The following is a 22,381-nucleotide window of genomic DNA, read 5'->3' on the forward strand; positions in this document are numbered from 1 at the left end:
TCTCAAAACTTTGGAATAACTTTCATTATCCCATTTCTTTTATTCCATACTTTCAATACACACCCAAGACCTCTTGATTTTTTTCCTTAAGATTTTATTTTATTTTGAGAGAAAGAGAGTGTGAGGGAGGAAGAACAGAGGGAGAAGGAGAAGCAGACTCCCCTCTGAGCAGGGAGCCCGACATGGGGCTTAATCCTAGCATCTGGAGTTCATGACCTGAGCTGAAGGTAGACACTTAACCAACTGAGCCACCCAGGCGCCCCTACCTTTTGATTATTTTTATCCTTGAAAATATGTCTCTTGTTTCTCCTCCTCAGTTCCTTTCTACCATTCTAATATCAGCTTTTATGCCCTGATCCTTGACTTACTGAAATTAGCCTCAAGAATGGGTGTTAATTTTATCCTCTGCTTCAGACTTCACTGAATTGTAAGTCTCCTAAAGGCCTTGAGTCTGCTTATTGATTATTATCTCCCCAGAACTGTATCAGGCAGATAGGGGACATTCAGATGGCTATTAAATTAAAGCAACTTTGGTGCTTAGGCCACAGTTCTTAAACTTGATCTGGAGGTTTATTTGGCAATTATAAGTACTTTCCCTGGAAGATCATGTAAGTATATTATAAGTAGGCTGTTCTCTGCATCTCAATAATATATATTTTTAACAAAGTCTATTTCTGCTTTTTTCCATTAATGTTTACTACTTGTGTATTTGTTTTACTGTCTGCTAGACTAAAGCCCTAGAGACATATATGGTTAAACTATAAACTGATAACTGTTTTTTCTATTGAATACCACTCTTCCATTTTTCTCGTGCTACCATAACTCTATAGAAATGCAGTTTGAGAACCAGTGTATATTACAAAGAAATTATGAACCATTCAAATTTTTAGATGTTACTGGATTGGACACCATAACTCTTGTGCCTAAGGTTTCCCCCATTTGTGGGATAGAACAATTCAGTATTTTCCGAAGCCCTGGTATTACTGTGTTTGCAGCTCAGGGAATTGATGGGGATAGAATGGGTGTGCCAGTGGTCTTCTTCCTTACTTTCTTTTCCCACTTCAGTGATCTCTTCCTGAGCTCACTGTTGAACCCTTAACCTTCCTGCATACTCAGGAGAGATATGCTGGCTTGTACAGATGTAGTAGAAATCAGTGCATTCTAGACAATTTTGTTTACCGTCTCCTTACTTTTCTCATTAGAAGTAAATTGTTTGCATAGTTAGCAATGCCCTCAGACTGAAAAAATTTTGCATTCTTAAACATATTTTGAAGAAGTTATGCTTATGGCATTTCTAAATGTGTATCATGACTTAAAGAAATCATTAATCTTGTTGACCCTTCAGGGAACATATATAGTTTCTTCAGGACTCAAACTGAAGCTGCATAAAAACTGTGAATAATTATGTTCCCAAATAGATCTTTTTATAAATGACATAACAGTGACTAAATCTTGTATTAAGAAAGCAGGCATTTTATAAGAATAATAACTATAATTTAATACACTTATTATATAATAGCATGCAAACTGCTTCAGAAAAAGTTGAATGTTATATAATAGATACTATTAGATCATAACATTTGACAAATTATGATTTTGAATTCAGCATCTGCCTGTAGTGAACTTTTGTTTTTTTGTGTGTTTAAATTTTAAAAAATTGATTCAGAGTAGATGTGCTTTAAGTCATTTTCTTTTATTAGAAATTATGTAGTGGCAAAACCCACACTCATCATGTTACACAGAAATTACTATGTTTATTAGTTAAAAGATAAGATGAAATTTCCAAATGCTATCTCCAGTGAACAAATAATATCTTTCTTTACCAACTGTATCAGATATATCAAATCACATACACAAAACTTTTTGAATTAATGAAAAAATATTAAATCTGTATTAGGTACTGAGGATTCAGCAGTGTAAAAATGAACATAATCACTAATTTTTTGGAGCTTACATTTTAATGAGGAAATGCAAATAAACTGGTTATGTCAGACAGTGATAAGTGCTAAGAAGAAAACCTAAGGACAGTGGGGTAGAGAGTGTAGGGAGGCTACTTCTAGTCAAAGACATCAGGAAGGCCTGTTGGGAGGTGACATCCAGCTACACTGAGGCTTATATGTTGGTAAAGTCAGTTTTATGAAGATCTGGAGGAGAACAGTCTGGGATAGTGATTAGGATGGTTTGAACAGGGAACAAACAATATGTGTTCAAGAAACCAAGAGAAAGCCAGAAAGGCTAGAGTGTAGGGGACTGGGTGTGAGTGTTAGGAAGTAGGGCTGGACACTCAGGCACAGAATTCAAGCACTGTGATGTGTTACAGACTATTATAAGGAGTTTGGGTTTTATTCTGTGGTCAGTGGGACACCAGTGAAGATTTTGAACAAGGGTACAGCCAGATTTGTAACTGCCAGCTTCAAATGTGCACTGTTGAAAGATTTCTTTTAAATGGAAATAACTTTTCTTTATATTTTACAGAATCGACCAGAGGGCCACCATTTGGTCAAAGGATGCTTTCGAGACTCATCAAGACTTAAATGAAGTACGTGTCATCATTATTGGTTGTATGAAATGAATTAGCCAGTCGTGAAATTTATTATTCTTTTTTCCTAGTATTGGGAATTCTTTCTGATTAAAACTTTAAGTGTTTTTGCTCTTAAGTGAGTTTGTTTTCCCTGTAGCTCTTTGGGTAATGTTTTTCCTCACTCTGGAGCAAATAGATTTAAAATTATCTGAGAGACTGCTCACTACATTTTGGACCTAAACCAAGTGCAGCAGTCATTTCATTATTCTGTTTTCCACTTTGCTTTAGGATTGTATAACCATGGTGTGGCAGTTATATTTGTACTCTTTTAATTTTATTCCGTCTCTCTCTCTCTCTCTCTCTCTCCTTCTCATGGCTTTTGTACTCTCAAATGTAAACCTGCTTACAATTTATCCGTGGAGTATGATATAGTTTAGTGTTTGCAATAAGGTCTTCTTAGTACATTTTGAAAGGTTGAAGTCCTATTTTTCCAATCCAAATGATTTCTCATCAAACCGGACATCATTATGTTAACGTTTGGTCTAAATTTTCTTTGAAATAGATCATTTAATTCTCCTGTTGGAAATCAATATAACATAATTAGGATCCCTGTTATTATGAACGCTTTGGCTTAAGACCTTGGCTTGAAATACTGCCTAGTTTCCCTTGCCCTGATTTTATAATAAAGGAGCAGTGGGTGGTATATCTGATTAGGATCATAGCAAAAGGAATGAAAAGACTTGATGCTCAGATGCCGGGAAGAAAGATGATGGACTTGAGGCAAATTGCTTATTTGTCATGTGAAGATTGATCTCTTCTCTCCCTCCAAGAAAAAGCAATTAATTAAATTTAGGGGATTTTCTTTTTCATTTTTTACTTTAGAACTTGGCAGAAATGAATAGCCAAAGTTAAACCAGCTGCCTGATTAAATCAAGTTAAAAGAAATAACTAAAGTTGTGGAAAATGACCTAAAGTTAAAAAAACAGGACACTGCTTGTTATTTATTTGTGCATAGGGATGGCCTTCAAATTCCCCAATCTCATTCATGGTAATAAGAGTGACAAAGAGTTTAAGAAAAAAGAGGCAAGAGGCTGAATCAATGAACACATTGTTTATAAGCAAAATGCTAGCTATAGAGAAGCGCTGATTTGTTTTGACATAAGTGACTAGAAAAATGAGGTGATTGTAAGAATCAGCCTGTGATAGGTTTCAAGTATTTGGGAGAAACTCAGATTTGTGAACTAGAAGCCCATAAGAATGCTGAGATGACTTGAGCATTCTGAAATCACAGATGCGAAAAGATCTATTTGAAAATCTGCTTCCCTGTATTTCTTTGCTATATTGTGTTGGCAAATTTCATGGAATGTGCCAGTTTATTGCTCTGGGATTACATGGGTGCAGGAACATTGAATGGAGACATGTATTCAAACTAAAATAGGCAATGCCCTATTTTAAATGTGTGCTCTTCCATGATAAGGGAGTGCTGCTGATCCAAACTATTGATAAGAGTGGTGTGTGCTCAGTGTTTTGTTCCACTCAAAGGGTAAACTGTGTGGGATGTTTGTTCCAGTCCACATCTTTGGTGCACTTTCTGTTGTGACTAAAATTTGGGGGCCAGGGGAAACCTAGGAAAGCTTGAATGGGAGAAGTTTGACTCATTCAGGGAGGATCGGTACATTGATGAAGACATCCTATAGAGTAGATATATATTTAACTGGGTTTTTCTCAGCATTTCCCCAATCTAGGAAAACCAGACTCTTATGAAAGAATCCCATCATAACATTTATTTAGGAAAGAATCCTATGGAACACAGTGGGAAACAGAAATAATATTTTTAATTGAAACAGAAAAATATGTATAATGGTGCATATATCCTAAATGTACAGCTGGATGAACTAGATTAAGAAACGACATTATCGGGGTGCCTGTGTGGCTCAGTGGATTAAGCCTCTGCCTTCAGCTCAGGTCATGATCTCAGGGTCTGGGATCGAGCCCCGCATCGGGCTCTCTGCGAGCGGGGAGTCTGCTTCACCCCCACCCCCCGCCTGCCTCTCTGCCTACTTATGATCTCTCTCTCTCTGTCAAATAAATAAATAAAATCTTAAAAAAAAAAAAAGAAAAGAAAAGAAATGACATTATCAGCATCCCAGACATCCCTGTATAATTCCTTCTAGTCACTATTCTCCAATAAGGATAACTACTCTTCAGACTAAAATAGATTTGTTTTGTCTATTATTGAGATTTTCATAAATGCATTGTATGTACTTTTCTGTATCTGATTTCATTTACTCAGTATTGTGCTTCTGAAATTCATACATATTTAGCATGCAGTTTTGGTTTTCTTCTCCTTGCTGTAACCCATTGTATGTTTTTTCCCCTAGTTTTTCACTATTATGATAAGTTGTTACTGATAACATTTTTTTTTAAAATTAACTGATATTTGGCCTCTGTACAGCTGACTTTTTACAGGAGTATTCCTTCTATCTCGAAACAGAAATGGAAGACTTTCTGGTTATGTTAGCTGTCTTCATTCCTCTTTGTTCCTTTCTTGTTTTTATTTACCGTTGCCTCCCTCCCCACCATTCACACATAGCCATACAGTTCTCTGAAATGAACCCATCAGTTCCATATCTGCTTTCTTTCTTCACATCAATTGCAAGTCTAAAGTCAAAAGAGTTTCTTAAATATTTTCCAGACATTTCCATAGACCCTAATGCTGTATATACACAATAAAAATTTTAAGATGTTACATATGTACTTTATATTTTCCTAAAATTTCATATCTGTTAATCTACATCGACTTTTTGAACTTTTGAATTATACTTGCTCTGTCACAGATAGATGGGCCTCAGCTACAGCTTGGTTCCAGAGCTGACACTTGACTCCAGGTCTCCTGTACTCAGAAAGACAATACATGGTATGATTTGTCTACATATAAACACCTGACTCTGGATATATTCCCCTACTTTCCCAGTGAACTGGCTATAAAGTTCAATATTCTTTTCTTTTTTTTTTTTTTTAAGTAGGCTCTACACCCAGCAAGGAGCCCTCCCAGTCAACTGGAAAACACATTCACTTATTATTACCACTTGGCATGAGTATAGATTTGATTCTGGCTAGTCTCACTTTTCTTAAGCCAGTCTCAAGCTACTAGTTTTTGATCTTGGGTCTCTTGACAGGACTTGCAACCCCATCCCATGGGTTTTAGTGCTTCTGAGACTATGTTATAGGAGTTTGTTTATGAAAAACTGAATAAGTTTCCCTGTTGCCATTGAGCTGAACTGTCAGATTTTTCCTCTGTAAGACATCAGAAGGTTTTATTTGTTGGGGTCTTCTGGATCATGATTGAAAAATATTCTAGACTTGAGATCTACCAATATCTCTCATCCATTTTTTTCTTAAAGATTTATTATTTATTTGAGAGAGAGAGTGGGGGAGGGAAGAGCAGAGAGAGAAAGAGAATCCTCAAGCAGACTCCTGCTGAGCGACATAGCCTGACATAGGGCTCAATCCCAGGACCTGAGATCATGACCAGAACTGAAATCAAGAACCAGCCAGTTAACCAACTGAGCCATCCAGGTGCCCCAAACAATGTCTCATCCATCTTTATCCTTGGTTTTAGTTATCCTTCCACATCCGTATAATTGATAAGCACTCAATAGATCAAAAAGCTGAGGGTAAATGAGAACAAACATTGTTTTCCTTCATCATATCCCAGTAAATCCCCTTCTTGGTTCCATTTCCAATTAAGAAAAATAACAGATGGATGAAGAAAACTAATGGGTCTTCTCTTCCCTGAGAAAGCAGGGCATATTGGGTCTTCAAACCACTTTTTCTGTTAGAGACTGCATATCATAAAGCAGTATAAGAATTTCTTTTAGTTTTTCCATTGTAAAATTGAGGCAGGAAGTTTGAATTGGGTTAATTCTAGGAACCCTTTCAGTTTTGTTTTGTTTTAATTTATTGGACATAGAGAGAGATCACAAGTAGGCAGAGAGGCAGGCAGAGAGAGAGGGGGAAGCAGGCTCCCTGCCGAGCAGAGAGCCCGATGTGGGGCTCAATCCCAGGCCCCTGAGATCATGACCTGAGCCAAAGGCAAAGGCTTAACCCACTGAGCCACCTAGGCACCCCCTAGGAGCCCTTTCAGTTTTAACACTCATTGATTCTACCTGTCCCCCCGTCCCCCTATTATTTTTTTTTTTTCATTTTCCCAATGCTTGTAGAATTTAGTCACAGGTTCCCATCAAGGATGAACAAGGCAAACCATCCCAGAGTTACTGAGGGGAGGGATTAGGCCTCAAGGCCAATCACCTGAAGGCCTGGTTTGGGGAATAAATACTAGATCTTCTCTGTTACTTCCTTCTCTTGAACTCTCCTTTTACCATAAGTTGGCTTTCTTTAGTGATATGCTTGTATTCTTTTCTCTTTAGTTTTTGCATATCTGTTACTGCATTTGATTTGTGGTTACCATTAGATTTGCATGTAACATCTTCTGTATATAGCAGTCTATATTAAGTTGACAGTCACTTAAGTTTGAACCCATTCTTTACTTCTTTCCCTCCACGTTTTAGGTATATGGTGTCATATTTTACATGCTTTTAGTTTGTAAGTTCCTTGTTAGATTTTTACAGATATACTTATTTTTACTGCTTTTGTACTTCCTATGTTTTACTCTTACTTATGGTCTTTCCTTTTGACTCAGAGAGTCCCCTTTCATATTTCTTGTAGGGCTGATTTAGTGGTCATGAAGCTGGTTTAGATTTTGTTTGTATCCTATGCTGCATGATAGCCTTGCCGGATAGAATATTCTTGACTGCAGATTTTTTCCATTCCATACTTTGAATAGGTCATGCCACTCTCTCCTGGCATGTGAAGTTTCTGCTAAAGTCACTAATAGCCTTATGGGGTTTCCCTTGTATATATCTTCTTTTCTCTTGTCACTTTTAAAATTCTCTATCTCTACTTTTTATGATTTAAATTATTATGTGTCTTGGTTTGAACCTCCTTGGGTTAACTTTTTTGGGGGCTCTCTGTGCCTCCTGAATCTGGATCTGTTTCTTTGCCCAGATTAGGGAAGTTTTCAGCTATTATTTCTTCAAATAAATTTTGTGCTCCCTTTTATCTCTCTTTTTCTTCTGAGATTCCTATAATGTGAATGTTATTATGCTCGATAGAGTCACTTATTTCCCTAAGTCTATTTTCATTTTGCATAATTCTTTTTCTCTCACCTGGTTGGCTTGATTACTTTCCATTACTCTGCCCTCCAGGTCACTAATTCATTCTTCTGTTTCCTCTAGCCCTTATACATTCCATCTGGTGCACTTTTAAGTTCAATTATTGTGCTTTTCATCTCTAATTTTTTTTTAATATTTTCTTTTCTATCTCTTTGTTAAGGATCTCACTGAGGTCCTCCACTCTTCTTAAGACTGGTGAGTATCTTTATGATCATTACTTTAAATTCTCTATCAGGCATGTTACTTAGTCTCCATTTAGCTTAGGTCTCTTGCTATAGTTTTGTCCTGTTTTTTCATTTGGGACATATTCCTCTGTCTCCTCATTTTGTATGCTTCTTTGTGTTAGGAAAGTCAGCTGTCTGCTGCTCTTAAAAGGAGTGGGTGGGGTATGCATTTTTAATGAGATGATATTTGCCTTTTCCAGCGGGGATGCAGCTACTGTTGACACTGGACCATCTGGGGCCATTCTGCAAAGTGTATAGGGGTAGGGTGGGTACAATGCCCATAAATTTTGCATGCTGGTCTTCTTCTTCCACAAGGGAAATGCCGCTGCTACCAAGACCAGGGCCAGCCAGGTCCAGATCCACAACTGCACATGGACAGGGCGCACAGTTTTAACAAAGTATACGTATCTTTGTAGGAGGCCTGTAGACCAGCTGCTACAAGATGGAGGCTTTGCAAAGCATGCTGTCTGGAGATGTGATGTTGGCAAGTTTTGCACTGGTCTTCTGGGAAAAAGGACTCACAGCCCCAGAAATGAAGCAGGCCAGTCTGGAGGGGGCAGGGTATAGTGTAAGCAAGTTAGATCGTGAATGCCAGGGCTGTGCTGGTTCCCAAAGGTGGCCGTGGTTTATGCTGGGGGTAGGAGAGGGAGGTCCTTCGTTCCTGGAGGAGTCTTTTAGTGAAATCTGTCACTTTAAAACACACGCTGTAATTTGTAAATAATTCTTCCTCCTATATGCCCCAGGACTTTTTCATACTGCTTCTTGTGAAGAATTTTCTACAGCTGCTTCTATGCTGTATCTCCATGAGATGTTTGTAGTGTTATCTCTTTAAAGGAAGGACTCAGTTTACTCTTGCCCTCCTGGCTCTCCCAGAGCTAAGCCTACTGATTTTTAAATTTCCAGGTTTTTAGTCCTGCTGGTTGTAAGAATGCATGAAATTTGGCCCTGTGAAGTGGAGAGTAGGAAAAGGAAACAGTTTCTAAAAGTGGAGAAAATTTGGGGTACCTGGGTGGCTCAGTGGATTAAAGCCTCTGCCTTCCACTCGGGTCGTGGTCCCAGAGTCCTGGGATCGAGCCCCGCGTCGGGCTTTCCGCTCCTTGGGGAGCCTGCTTTCTCCTCTCTCTCTCTGCCTGCCTCTCTGCCTACTTGTGATCTCTGTCTGTCAAATAAATAAATAAAATCTTTAAAAGTGGAGAAAATTCTAGTCACATTATTTTAGCTTTTCTAATAGAAGTCACATTATTTTAGCTTTTCTAATGATATTGGCTATGTCATTTTACCAATTGGTCATTTGTTTACTAATAAAATCTAATGTGGCTGAAAGAGGCCAACACTCACAAGTCCTTTGATGTCATTTTGGACTCCTTTTATGAATGCTTAGAAAAAGATAATAGAATCACTTAATGGAGTTAATATTCTGAGGTGCAGTTCTAGTCTGAAGATTCCATTAGGAGTCCTAGGAGTTGGAACATTTTAGGTGTTAATTGACCCTATATGGCATCCTAGAGATGTATTCTATACCTATGGCTGCTTTGAAGTTTAGTTTTGACCTTATAAAAAATAGATGGGACATTTCCAGACTTGTTTGTGTTATCATCATTCTCAGTGATTGGTGCAAAACTAGAGGAAGAAAAGATGCCCATAGTGTGATTAGATTCAGTCTTTTGCTGTGCTACATTCTGACCGAGGTTTTACCTTAAAGAAATTATATCCTTAGGTATGCCATTGGAATTTTCAAGAAGGGTCTATGTTATAAGAAACAAGTATACTAAATTATTCACATGTGGCAAATAGGCACTAATGACCTAATATCAATAAGAAGTTCTTATTTCATGAAGAGGACATCTGTTTTACTTTGCTGGCCATGAAAGAGATCATTTACCTACCTAAAATCAGTATGAAAAATTCACATTTCTTTTACATAACTACTGTTACCCCTGATTTGTTGAGTCATCGTAGTCAAAAAAGCTCAACATTAGCCTCAGCATTAAAGTCAATGAAGAATCCTTCAATCTTAAAGTTTATTAAAAGTACACCAATTTTCACATTTGTGGTGGCCTTTTTGACCCTATATGCATGTGTCTATATGTGTGTTTCCATGTGAAAGATTTGGTTGTCTTTTTATTACTATCCAAGGTTTAGCATATAGATACTTTGGCCTCAAGTCATGTCAGAACTCAAAATGCTACTTACTATTTCATTTGAAATCTTTTTCCCTCAAAATTGTCTTAATTTTGAGAAAATAATCTAATAAGAAGCTTCTTTAGGCCTTTGATATGTCTGAGTTAGGTAAATGGTATTATTTCTGAAGGAATAGTCAGCTCTACTTTCATGTTAAAATACAACCCCAGTCCATAGGGCTTATCTGTAGCTCAGAATTAATTGAAGAGTTTTTGTTTTTGTTTTTGTTTTTTTCTCTCTTTTCAAGTATCTGGGATTTTTCTCCTGGTGACTGAAAGTCAATTCAACCTGGCTTTAATAATAACAGGATTTTACTGACTTACACAGTTGGAACTTTTAGGATCAGGATAGGCTCTGTACATGGCTAGATCCAAGGATTAAAAAGTTGTCATGTAGATGCCATCTCTTTTCATCTCTTAGCTCTGCTTTCCTATATTGGATTTATTTTTAGGTTGATCTTTCTCTGGGGACATTATTCTTAGAGCTAGCAATTCCAGTACATATTAGTTTTCTATTACTCTATAATAAAAGCTTAGTGGTTTTGGATGCCTGTTTATTAGCTCATAGTTGTGTAGGTCATATGTCTGGGTAGATTCACTTGGATTCTCTGCTCAAGGTCTCTCAAAACTGAAATAAGGCATTAGCTGCATTAGGGTCTTATCTGGAGATTCTGGAGAAGTTTCCACGTCCAAGCTCATTCAGGTTGTTGCCTGAATTTAGTTCCTTGAAGTGTATGACTGTGGTCCCTGTTAACTTGCTGGTCTTCATCTGGGGGGTAGCTCTCAGCTTTTAGAGGCTACTTGCATTCCTTCTCACATGGCTGCATTTATCTCTGAGCCACCAATAGTACACCAAATCCTTCTGTGCTTTAAATCTCTCTGATGTTGTCTTTTGCCACCAGCTGGTAGAAACCCTGCTTTTAAAGGTCTTATCTGATGGGGTCAGACATATCCAAGAAATGTCTGTATCTTTCTTTGATCAACTGAGTTAAGGTTTAATTAAATCCACAAAATCCTCACAGCAACATCTAGATTAGTGTTTGAATAAACAGGCCATTCTGCCTACCACAGAGTGAAAGAGTCTCTTCTTTCTAGCTCTAAAAAGTCCCATACTTCAGTTTCATTTATTTGGCTTGGGGCATAGATTTCCTTGTTGAACCAGTCACTATGACCTTGGGGTTTGGAATTAACTGATTGGCTAGATGTAGACTATATTTCTCACTTTAGATCTGAGGGTGCTGTATCAGAAGATGGGCAAATGGATGCTGGACTGAATAATATTGGTCTCTGAAAGTATGATATGCAAAATAATTTTCTTGTGTGCTGGACTACTAAAGCATGCCATTTGTCTTTTTTCTTTTTTTTTTTTTTTTTTTTTTTTTTTTGGTATGGTTTTCTGACTTAAGATAAAGTGATATTCCTTCTTTACTAAGGTTTCTTCCTCAGCTAGAAGTTTCCTATTATTCGTTTAATTTTAGCCAACTTCTTGTCAGTGTCAATGAGGACATACCGTAGCAAATATGGTCGTAGCGTGAACCCTAGTTCTTATTCCCAGTTAAATGTACTACACAGCAAAGAAACTTGGAACTGTGTCTTGGTTGGTTTATTCAGCCCTGCTGTTTAGAAGCAACTATCCAGCCTGGATTCTTATTTCTGGGAGAATCCTTAGAGTGGTGCTGGCAGAAAAGGCAGAAATCTTGCCAGTAACTGCCTATATTCTTCCTCATCTGAGAACTAGAAAACCTGAGAAGCGTTGAGCTGAGCAGAAAAGTTGTAGCAACCCTTGCCATAACTAATCCACCTGTGTTTGCCTTTTGCCTGCGGGCCTTCCCCATCTCCCACACTCCACTGAAGCTTTGTCCCATTGGCCCCTGCTCTTTCTTCTGCTCTGCTATCATGATTCTTTTCCCTGTTATTCATTCTTTTATTTAATTCTCTTCACACTACTAGTTTCCTGCTCTCTCATGGAAGACTAGAAGAGGCTATGTCTACTGCAGTGACTCCCAGGTGTTAGCCTGTGCAATTGTTTTCATTGCTTCATAGCAAAAAAGAAAAACAAGAACAATGTAGTGAGTTTTTCTATAAAGCTGGTGTGTTTTTATTTAGAGGTGGTCTTTTATTTAGAGATTAGTCTTAACTCTTTCATTGAGAGATTGGTCTTAAAATTTCCATTTTGTGATGAAAGGATGAGGAGGTTTTTTTTTTTTATTTATGTTTTCCCACATGCTCTTACTTGGCTAATATCTTTCAAATATAAATATATGCATTTAATTTCATATATATTCCATTTCCCTCACCCCTCCTGTAGTAGAAGAACTTTGTCATCTCCACTTTTCAGGGAGATAGGAACACATATCAACACATACCAACTGGACTTGGTAGGGTTTGGTATATTTTTGTCCTTTTTAGGACATTATTGGCTTTCTTAGAGCTATAAAACTCAGATTTTAAAGCAGGCAGAAAATTAATTTTTTTAATTTTTAAAAATTATTAGTATTTGAGGAAATGGCTAATACTTTCCAGTGTGACCTGCCATCTTTACAATATAGGTAGGTAATATATTTTATCTGACGTGATTTTATGATTTTTAGTGGGATAGTTATTGATTTCTAATATTCAATGAATTTTAGAAATTGAAGTGGCACTATCATCAGAAAAAATAAAAGGCCTGAGGCCCAGCATGGTTGTATGGTTTGCCCAAAGACACAGAATTACTAGCCAATAGTAAATTTAAGATTAAAAGCTCCTATGGGGTCTGTGCTGTGCTACATTTTACTGAGTTTAGTTTTCTTTCTTTTCTTTTTTTTTTTTTTAATTGAGGTGTAATGAACCTATAGTAGTAGTTTCAGATGTACAATGTAATCATTGACACTTGTGATTTGACACTTGTGTACATGGCAAAATGATCATCACAAGTCTAGTTATCATATATCATCATAAAAAAAGTACAAAAAGTTTTTTTCTTGTGATGAGGACTTTCAAGACACTCTTCCAGAAACCCTCAAATATGCACAGTACAATTGGCTATAGTCACTATGCTGCACTCACCTCCCCATGACCTATCCATTTCACAAATGGAAGTCTGTATCTTCTGACCCCATGCACACATTTTGCTTACCCCAAGCCCCTAAATAGAATGGCAGCCACCACTGTTCTCCCTATCCATTCATTTTTTTTTTTTTTCTGTAGATTTCACATGTAAGTGAGATCATATGGTATTTATCTGGCTTATTTCACTTAGCATAATACTTTCAAGGTCCATCTATGTTGTTGCAATTTTATCTTAATTTCATTCATTCATACATTCATTCTTTATCTTAATTTCAGTGTAGCTAGCATACAGTATTATATACTGCATATTAATTTCAGTTGTATAATATAGTGATCCAGGAATTTCCTCTCTTATTCAGCACTCATCAAGATAAGTATACTCTGAATTCCCAAGATTTCATTCTTTTTTATGGTGGAGCAGTATTGCTTTGTATATGTATATTTATTGGGTTTATACACACGTATATACCATATCTTCTTTATCCATTAATTTATTGATGGATACTTAGATTGTCTCCATATCGTGGCCACAAAATAATCCTGCAATGAGTACAGGGGATGCATATGTCTTTTTGAATTAGTGTTTTCATTTTCTTTGCGTGAACACCCAGAAGTGGAATTGTTGGATCATATGGTAGTTTTGTTTTTAATTTTTTGAGGACTCTATATATCATTTCTATAGTTAATTAACACTCCCACCAGCAGTGCATGATGGTTCTCTTTTCTCCACATCCTTAATAATTGTCACTTCTGTCTGTTTGATAATAGCTATCCTATTGGGGTGAGGTGCTATCTCACTGTGGTTTTGATTTGCATTTCCCTGATAATCAGTGATGTTCAGCATGTCTTTATATGTGCATTGGCTGTCACTATATCTTCTCTGGAAAAAATTGTCTATTCAGATCCTCAGTTCAAGTTTTAATTGGATTTTTTTGCAATTGAGTTTTATAAGTTTTTTTATATATTTGGATATTAATCCCTTATCAGATATGATTCTTAGATATTTTCTCCCATTCAGTAGATTGCCTTTTTATTTTGTTGTTGGTTTCTTCTGCTGTGCAAAAGCTTTTTAGTTTGATATAGTCCCACTTGTTTATTTTTATTTTTGTTGCAGTGCAGGAGGGTTCCCTTTTCTCTGGATCTTTTTCAACACTTACTTTTTGTCTTTTTGACACTAGCCATTCTAACTGGTGTGAAGTGATATTTCATTGTGGTTTTGATATGCATTTCTTTGATGATTAGTGATGTCAAGCATCTTTTCATGTCTTTTGACTATATATCTTTGGAAAAATGTCTATTTAGGTCTACTGCCTATTTTTAAATTAGATTATTTGTTTTCTTGGTGTTGGGTTGTGTAAGTTCTTTAAGTATTTTGGATATTAACCCTTGATAGACACATCATTTGCAAATATCGTCTCCCATTCACTAGCTTGCATTTTTGTTTTGTTGATGGTTTTCTTTGCTGTTCAAAATATTTTTATTTTGGTGTAGTCCCAATAGTTTATTTTTGTGTTTGTTTCCCTATCCTGAAGAGACATATCCATAAAAATGTTGCTAAGGTTGATGTCCAAGAAATTATTATTGTTCATTCGAAATTTTTTGATTATTTATTTATTTTCTTTACTAGTAATCAGTCTATTCAGATTTTCTTTAGGTATTATATGATATCAGGTCTCATAAGCAGGTCTTTAATCCATTTTGAGTTTATTTTTGTGTATGGTATATGAAAGTGATTTAGTTTAATTCTTTTGCATGTAGCTGCATAATTTTTCCAACACCATTTTTTGAAAAGACTATCTTTTCCCCATTGTATATTCTTGCTCCTTTTTTTATAGAATAATTGACCATTTGATGTTGTATCCCAAAGATTTTGAACTTTGCTTTCATTTTTATTTGCCCGCATGTAGATTTTGATTTCCTTTTTGATATCTTGCTGATCCCTTAAGTTGTTTAGTAGCATGTTGTTTGGCCTCCATGTATTGTGGTTTTTCCATATTTTTTTCTTGCAACTGATTTCAAATTTTCCATTCTTCTGAATGGAAAATATGAATGACCTAATTTCAGTCTTCTTAAATTTGCTGAGACTATTTTGTGTGTGACCTAACCTGTTATCTGTCCTGGAAAATATACCATGTACACTTGGAAGCAATGTATATTCTCCTGTTTCAGGATGGAACATTTTGTATGTATCTCTTAGGTTCGTCTGGTCTAATGTGTTGCTCAAAGCCACTGTTTACTTGTTGATTTTCTATCTGGATGATCTACCCATTGATGTAAGTGGCTTGTTGAAGTTCCCTATTACCACTGTATTCCTGTCAGTTTCCTCCTTTATGTCTGTTAATATTTGCTTTATGTATTTAGGTGCTTCTATGTTGGCTGCATAGATATTTATAATTGTTATATCCTCTTGTTTGATGCTTTTGTCATTATACAGTGCCCATTATGCTGCCACCATTATGCAGTGTTTCTTGCTATAGTCTGTTTTAATGTCCATTTTGTCTGATATAAGCTTTGCTACTTTGGCTTTTTTTTTTTTTTTTCCCTTCCATTTTCCTGGTATGTTTTTCCATCCCTTCACTTTCCATCTTCATGTGTCTTTAGTTGAATCTCTTATAGATAACATATAGATGGATTTTTTTTTTTTAATTTATGAAGCCACCCTATGTCTTTTGATTGGCACAATAGGTCCATTTACATTTAAAGTAAATATTGGTAGGTATATACTTATTGTCATTTTGTTAATTATTTTCTAATTGTTTTTTAGTTCTTTTTTCCTTGTGGTTTGATGGCTTTCTTTAGAGTTATGCTTGGATTAATTTCTGTGTGTGTGTGTGTGTGTGTATCTATTGTATGTGTTTTTGTTTGTTCATTTGTTTGTTTGAAATTTCAATTTTAGTTAACATACAGTGCAATAATGGTTCTGCAGTAGAATTAAGATTCATCACATGCATATAATACCCAGTGTTCATCACAAGTGCCCTTTTTAATACCCATCACCCATCTAGCCCATCCACCAAACTTATTCCATCACCGCTCAGTTTGTTCTCTATTATTAAGAGTCACTTATGGTTTGTTTTCCTCTCTCCTTTTTTTCTTTTCCTTCTTCCCATATGTTCATCTGTTTTCTTTCATTAATTCTGCATATAAGTGAGATCATATGGTATTTGTCTTTCTATGACTAACTTATTTCACTTAACATAATACACTGTAGTTCTATCCATGCCCATGCAAATCATGAGATTTCTTTCTTTTTTTGATGACTGAGTAATATTTATATATTATATATATGATATCATATATATATGACATATATATCATTCATATATGTGAATGATGTGGTATCCATTAACCTTGATCCATTCATCAGTTGATGGATTTGGGCTCTTTCCATGGTTTGGCTATTGTAGATAATGCTGATTTAAACATTGGGGTGCATTTACCCATTTGAATCTGTATTTTTGTATCCTTTGGGTAAATATTTAGCAGTGTAATTGCTGGATGGTAGGATAGTTATATTTTTAACTTTTTGAGAACCTCCAAACTATTCTCCAGAATGGATGGACAAGTTTGCATTCCCATCAGCAGTGCAAGAGGCTTCCCCTTTCTCTGCACCCTTGCCAATACCTATTGTTTCTTCTGTTGTTAATTTTAGTGATTCTAACAGGTGTGAGGTGGTATCTCAACATGGTTTTGATTTGCATTTCCCTGATCATCATGATGATTCTGAGTATCTCTTCAAGTGTCGTAAGCCATCTGGGTGTCTTTGGACAAGTATCTACTCATGTCTTCTGCCTATTCTTAACTGGATTATTTCTTTTTGGGTATTGACTTTGAAAAGTTCTTTCTTGATTTTGGATACTAACCCTTTATCAGATATGTTATTTGCAAATATCTTCCCCCATTCCGTAGGCTGCCTTTTCATTTTGTTGATTGTTTCCTTTGTTGGGCAGAAGCTTTTTATTTTGATGAAATCCCAATAGTTTATTTTTGCTTTTGTTTCCCTAGCTTCTGATGACATGTCTAATAAGAATTCACTGTGGCCAAGGTCAAAGAAGTTTCTGCCTGTGTTGTTCTCTAGGATTCTGATGGTTTTCAGTCTTACATTTAGATCTTTCATCCGTTTTGAATTTATTTTTGTGTATGGTGTAAGAAAGTAGTCCAGTTTCATTCTTCTACATGTTGCTGTTCAGTTTTCCCAACACCATTTGTTGAAGAGACTTTTTGCCATTGGATCTTCTTTCCTGCTTTGTCAAAGATTAGTTGGTCATATAGTCATAAGTCCATTTCTGTTTTGTTTTGTTTTTAATCCTGTTCTGTTGCTCTATGTGTCTGTTTTTGTACCAATACCATATTGTCTTGATGATTACAGTTTTGTAATTTAGCTTGATGTCTGGAATTGTGATGCCTCCAGTTTTTTCTTTTTCAGAATTGCTTTGGCTATTCAGGGTTTTTCATGGTTCCATAAAGATTTTAGGATTGTTTGTGCTAGCCCTGTGAAAAATATTGGTGGTATTTTGATAGGGATTGCATTAAATATATAGATTATTTTGGGTATTATAGACATTTTAACAATGTGTAGTCTTCTAATTCATGAGTATGGAATGCTTTTCTATTTCTTTGTGTCTTCTTCGATTTTTTTCCATATGTGTTCTATACTTTTTAGAGTACCAATCTTTTACCTCTTTGGTAGGTTTATTTCTTGGTATCTTATGGCTTTTAGTGCAGTTGTAAATGGGATCAATTCCTTGAGTTCTTTCTCTGTGGCTTCCTTATCAATGTATAGGAATGCAACAGATACTGCAAATTGATTTTATCTCCTACAGCTTTGCTGAATTCATAAATTGGTTCTAGTGAGTTTTTGGCAGAGTCTTTCAGGTTTTTTATATAAAGTATCATATCATCTGCAAATAGTGAAAGTTTGACTTTTCCTTGCCAAGTCAGATACCTTTTATTTCTTTTTGTTGTCTGATTATTGAGAGTAAGACTTCTGGGACTATGTTAAATTGTAATGGTGAGAGTGGACATCCAAGAGGGGAAGGCCTCTCACTTTTTCCCCAGTGAGGATGATATTACTTGTGGGTCTTTCATATATGGCCTGTATGATGTTGAGGTATTCTCCATCTATGCCAACTTTGTTGAGAGTTTTTATCAAGAAAGGACACTGTATTTTGCCAAATGCTTTTTCTGCATCTATTGACAGGATCACATAGTTCTTATCCTTTCTTTTATTAGTGTGGTAAATCATGTTGATTGATTTGTGAATGTTGAACCACTCCTACAGCCTAGGAATAAATCCCACTAGATTGTTGTGAATAATCCTTTTAATATACTTTTGAATTAGATTTGCTAATATCTTACTGAGAGTTTTTGCATCCATGTTCTTTGGGGATATTGGTCTGGGATTCTCCTTTTTAGTGGGGGTCTCTGTCAGGTTTGGTGATCAAGGTAATGCTAGATTCGTAGAATGAGTTTGGAAATTTTCCTTCCATTTCTATATTTTGGAACAGTTTTAAAAGCATAGGCATTAACTCTATTTAAATGTTTCATAGAATTCCCCTGGGAAACCATCTGGCCTGGGACGTCTGTCTGTTGGGAGAAATTTTTGATTATTGATTGAATTTCTTTGCTGGCTATGAGTCTATTCAAGTTTTCTATTTCTTCCTGTTTTAGTTTTGATAGTTTGTAAGTTTCTAAGAATTTGTCCATTTCTTCCAAGTTGCCCAGTTTGTTGGCATATAATTTTTCATAGTATTCTTTTATAATTGTTTGTATTTTTTCAGTGTTGATTGTGATCTCTCTCTTTCATTTGTGATTTTGTCTGTTTGGGTCCTTTCTCTTTTCTTTTTGATAAGTCTGGTTATGTGTTTATGAATGTTATTAATTTCTTCAAAGAATGAGCTCTTGGTTTTCTTAATCCATTCCACTGGTTTTATTTGTTTGTTTCTATATAATTTATTTCTGCTCTAATCTTTATTATTTCCCTTTTCTTCCGACTTTAGGCTTTAGTTACTGTTCATTTTCTAGCTCCCTTAGGTGTAAGGTTAGGTTGTGTATTTGAAACTTTTCTTGCTTCTTGAGGTAGGCCTGTATTGCAATATACTTCCCTCTTAGGACCGCCTTCACTGCATTCCAAATGTTCTCTACTGTTGTGTTTTCATTTTTATTTGCTTCCATGTATTTTTTAAAATTTTTTTCCTTAATTTCCTGGTTAACCCACTCACTCTTAAGTAAGATGTGTTTTAGCCTCCATGTATTTGAGATTTGTCCAGATTTTTTTCTTGTGGTTGACTTAAGTTTCAGAGTGTTGTAGTTTGAAAATATATACATGGTATGAGCTCAGTCTTTATGAAGGCTGATTTGTGACCCAGTATGTGATCTATTCTGGAGAATGTTCCATTTGCACTCAAAAAGAATGTGTATTCTGCTACTTTAGGATGAATGTTCTGAATAAGTTGTTAAGTCCATCTTGTCCAGTGTGTCATTCAGAGTCATTGTTTCTTTATTGATTTTCTGCTTAGATGATCTGTCCGTTGCTGTAAGTGAGGTGTTAAAGTCCCCTACTATTACTGCATTATTATCAGTGAGCAGAGAGATGAAGAGAGGGATAGAGGCAAAGGGAGAGAAAGAATATTAATCAGGCTCCATGCCCAGATTGGAGCCTGATGTGGGGCTGGATCTCACAATTCTGAGATCATGACCTGAGCTGAAGTCAGGCGTTGGACACTTAACCAACTGAGCCACTGAGGTGCCTCATACGACTGTTAGATCTTGATGGATAGACCCCTTAATTATGATATAATGCCCTTCTTCATCTCTCTTTACAGTCTTTGTTTTAAAATCTAGTTTGTTTAAGTATGGCTATTCCAACTTTCTTTTGACATCCATTATCATGATAAATTGTTCTATTTGCAGGTGTCTTTAGGTCTAAAATGAGTGTCTATTATGTGTAGATGGATTTTTTAAAAAATCTATTCTGATACTCCATATATTGATTGGAGCATTTAGTTCATTACAGTCACAGTGATTATTGAAAGATATCAATTTAGTGCCATTGTGTTACCTATAGAATTAGTGTTTCTGGTAATATTCTCTGTCCTTTCTAGTCTTTGGTCCTTTGGGTCTTTTTTCTCCTCCTTAAAATTTCTTGTATGACTGGTTTAGTGGTCATGAACTCCTTTAGTTTTTGTTTGGGAAACTATATTCTCTTTGTATTCTGAATGACAGCCTTGATGGATAAAGAATTCTTGGCTGCATATTTTTTCCATTTAGCACATTGAATATTTCCTGCTACTCTCTTCTCTCCTGTCACGTTTTTGTGGACAGGTCTGCTGCAAGCTTGATCTGTCTCCCCTTGTAAGTTAAGGGATTTTTTTTTCACTTGCTACTTTCAGGATTATTTCCTTGTTTGTGTATTTTGTGAATTTCACTATGATATGCCTTGGAATAGTCAGTTTTTGTTGAATTTAGTGAGTGTTCTCTGTGGTTCTTGGATTGAGGTCTGTGTCCTTCCCCAGATTAGGGAAGTTTTCAGCTACCATTTGTTTGAACAGACCTTCTGCCCATTGTTCTCTCTCTTCCTCTTTTGGGATTCTTATGATATGAAAGTTAATACATATTAATAAGTCACGAGATCCCTAACTCTACCCTCATGATTCATTACTTTTCTTTTTCTCTTCTTTTTAGATTCATTATTTTCTATAATTTGGTCTTCTGTATCACTGATTCACTCCTCTGCTTTGTCTATCCTCCTTTTTATGGCCTTCATTTATGTTTGCGTCTTTGTTATAGGCTCTGTTTTTCAGCCCAACTAGATTTTAGTTTTTATCTCTGAGTAAGTCATTCTCTAGTGTCTTCTATATTCTTTTTCAAGCCCAGCTAGTATCCTTATAATCGCTGTTTTAAATTCTAGTTTGGGTATCTTTTATCTGTATTGATTAAATCCCTAGCCATGAGTTCTATTTCCTATTCTTTCTTTTGGGGTTAGTTTCTCCATCTCATCATTTTGTCCAGAAAAGAAGAAAGAGAAATACAAAAACAAAAACAAAACAAAACAAAAAGCAAAGAAAACAAAAACAAAAACAAACCTTGATCTTGGGTGTGTTTTTGCTTGTTTCTTAAAAGAATCTATATCCCCAAATACAGATATATAGATAGATAGATAGTTGAAACAAAACAAAATAAAAAAATACGTTAAAATATACATAAATAAAAATGAAGAGAAAGATTAATAATAAAAATTTTAAAAGGAATTGAAAAAATAAAATAAATGAAAAAGATAATAAAAATAAATAAAAGTAAAAAGGAAGCTTATCCTGTTTCTCCTAGAGCTGAAGCTTTGCAGCACTCTGTTTTCAGTCGACTTGTGAACCCCTGTTTTTGCTGGTCTTCTGGGGGAAAAATTGGCTGTGCTGATTCTTATGCTGACCTATTTCAGTGGAAATGGCCTCTGGGTGTTAAGTGACACCAGCGTCCACTAAGTGGCGCTGTTTTGCTCTCTGAAGACTTCTAGCCCTGATGGGTAGCATAAATAGAATGACACCCCACTCTCTAGCTTTGGAACTGAAAGTGCCCACCACACACACACTCTTCAGTGAGCCCTCACAGAAGAGCAATTATTCACCTCTGTCGTGTTCTGTTTCTCTCTAAACCCTGTGTTCACACTACATGCATCCAAGATTTTTTATCCCAGGCACACAACCGAGTTTCAAAATTCCACATTTTAGAGACTTTAGAGACTCCTGGGGCACAGACCCCTGCTTTTCCTCCAGGAGAGGGTCTTCCAGTGCTTTAGCTATTTCCTGGTTTGTCCCAAGAAAGCTGTTGCCCAGTGGCGCAGTGGTTCACAGTTTATGGTAACACAGAACAGAAAACTGGAACCAAGATCAACTGGTCCCTGGGGCTTTCCTGTTCCCATTCCTGGGAACAGTGCAGCACGTTGGTGCCACCTGATCTTGTTACCCAGAGGATCCTCAGACCACGTTGTCACTCCTGAGATTCCACCCCACCAAGACACTTGAGCACCTTTAATCCCAGAGTAGTGGATTCCTCAAAGTTCAGATTTTGCACTCCACTTCTTATAATACTTTGTGGTAGCCTCCATAAATAGGCTCCCTCCCTGACACCGTATTCACAGTTGTATCTCCCCCAAGACTACTCTCTTCCCCTCCTACC

At 36.2% G+C, this 22,381-nt stretch overlaps 1 protein-coding gene across 6 annotated transcripts in view; it reads left to right on the plus strand.

Moving 5' to 3' along the window:
• The window catches only part of FAM13C (family with sequence similarity 13 member C), a 154,852-nt gene that overhangs the window by 83,493 nt on the left and 48,978 nt on the right, over window positions 1-22,381 (plus strand). For all 6 annotated transcript variants that reach the window (XM_059170211.1, XM_059170207.1, XM_059170205.1 and 3 more), the window contains one exon: window positions 2,476-2,539. In XM_059170211.1, coding sequence (XP_059026194.1) covers window positions 2,476-2,539 — 64 coding nt within the window. The remainder of the gene's footprint in view (window positions 1-2,475; window positions 2,540-22,381) is intronic.

The sequence above is a fragment of the Mustela lutreola genome, chromosome 4 (assembly GCF_030435805.1).
Source record: "Mustela lutreola isolate mMusLut2 chromosome 4, mMusLut2.pri, whole genome shotgun sequence".
Lineage (NCBI taxonomy): Eukaryota > Metazoa > Chordata > Mammalia > Carnivora > Mustelidae > Mustela > Mustela lutreola.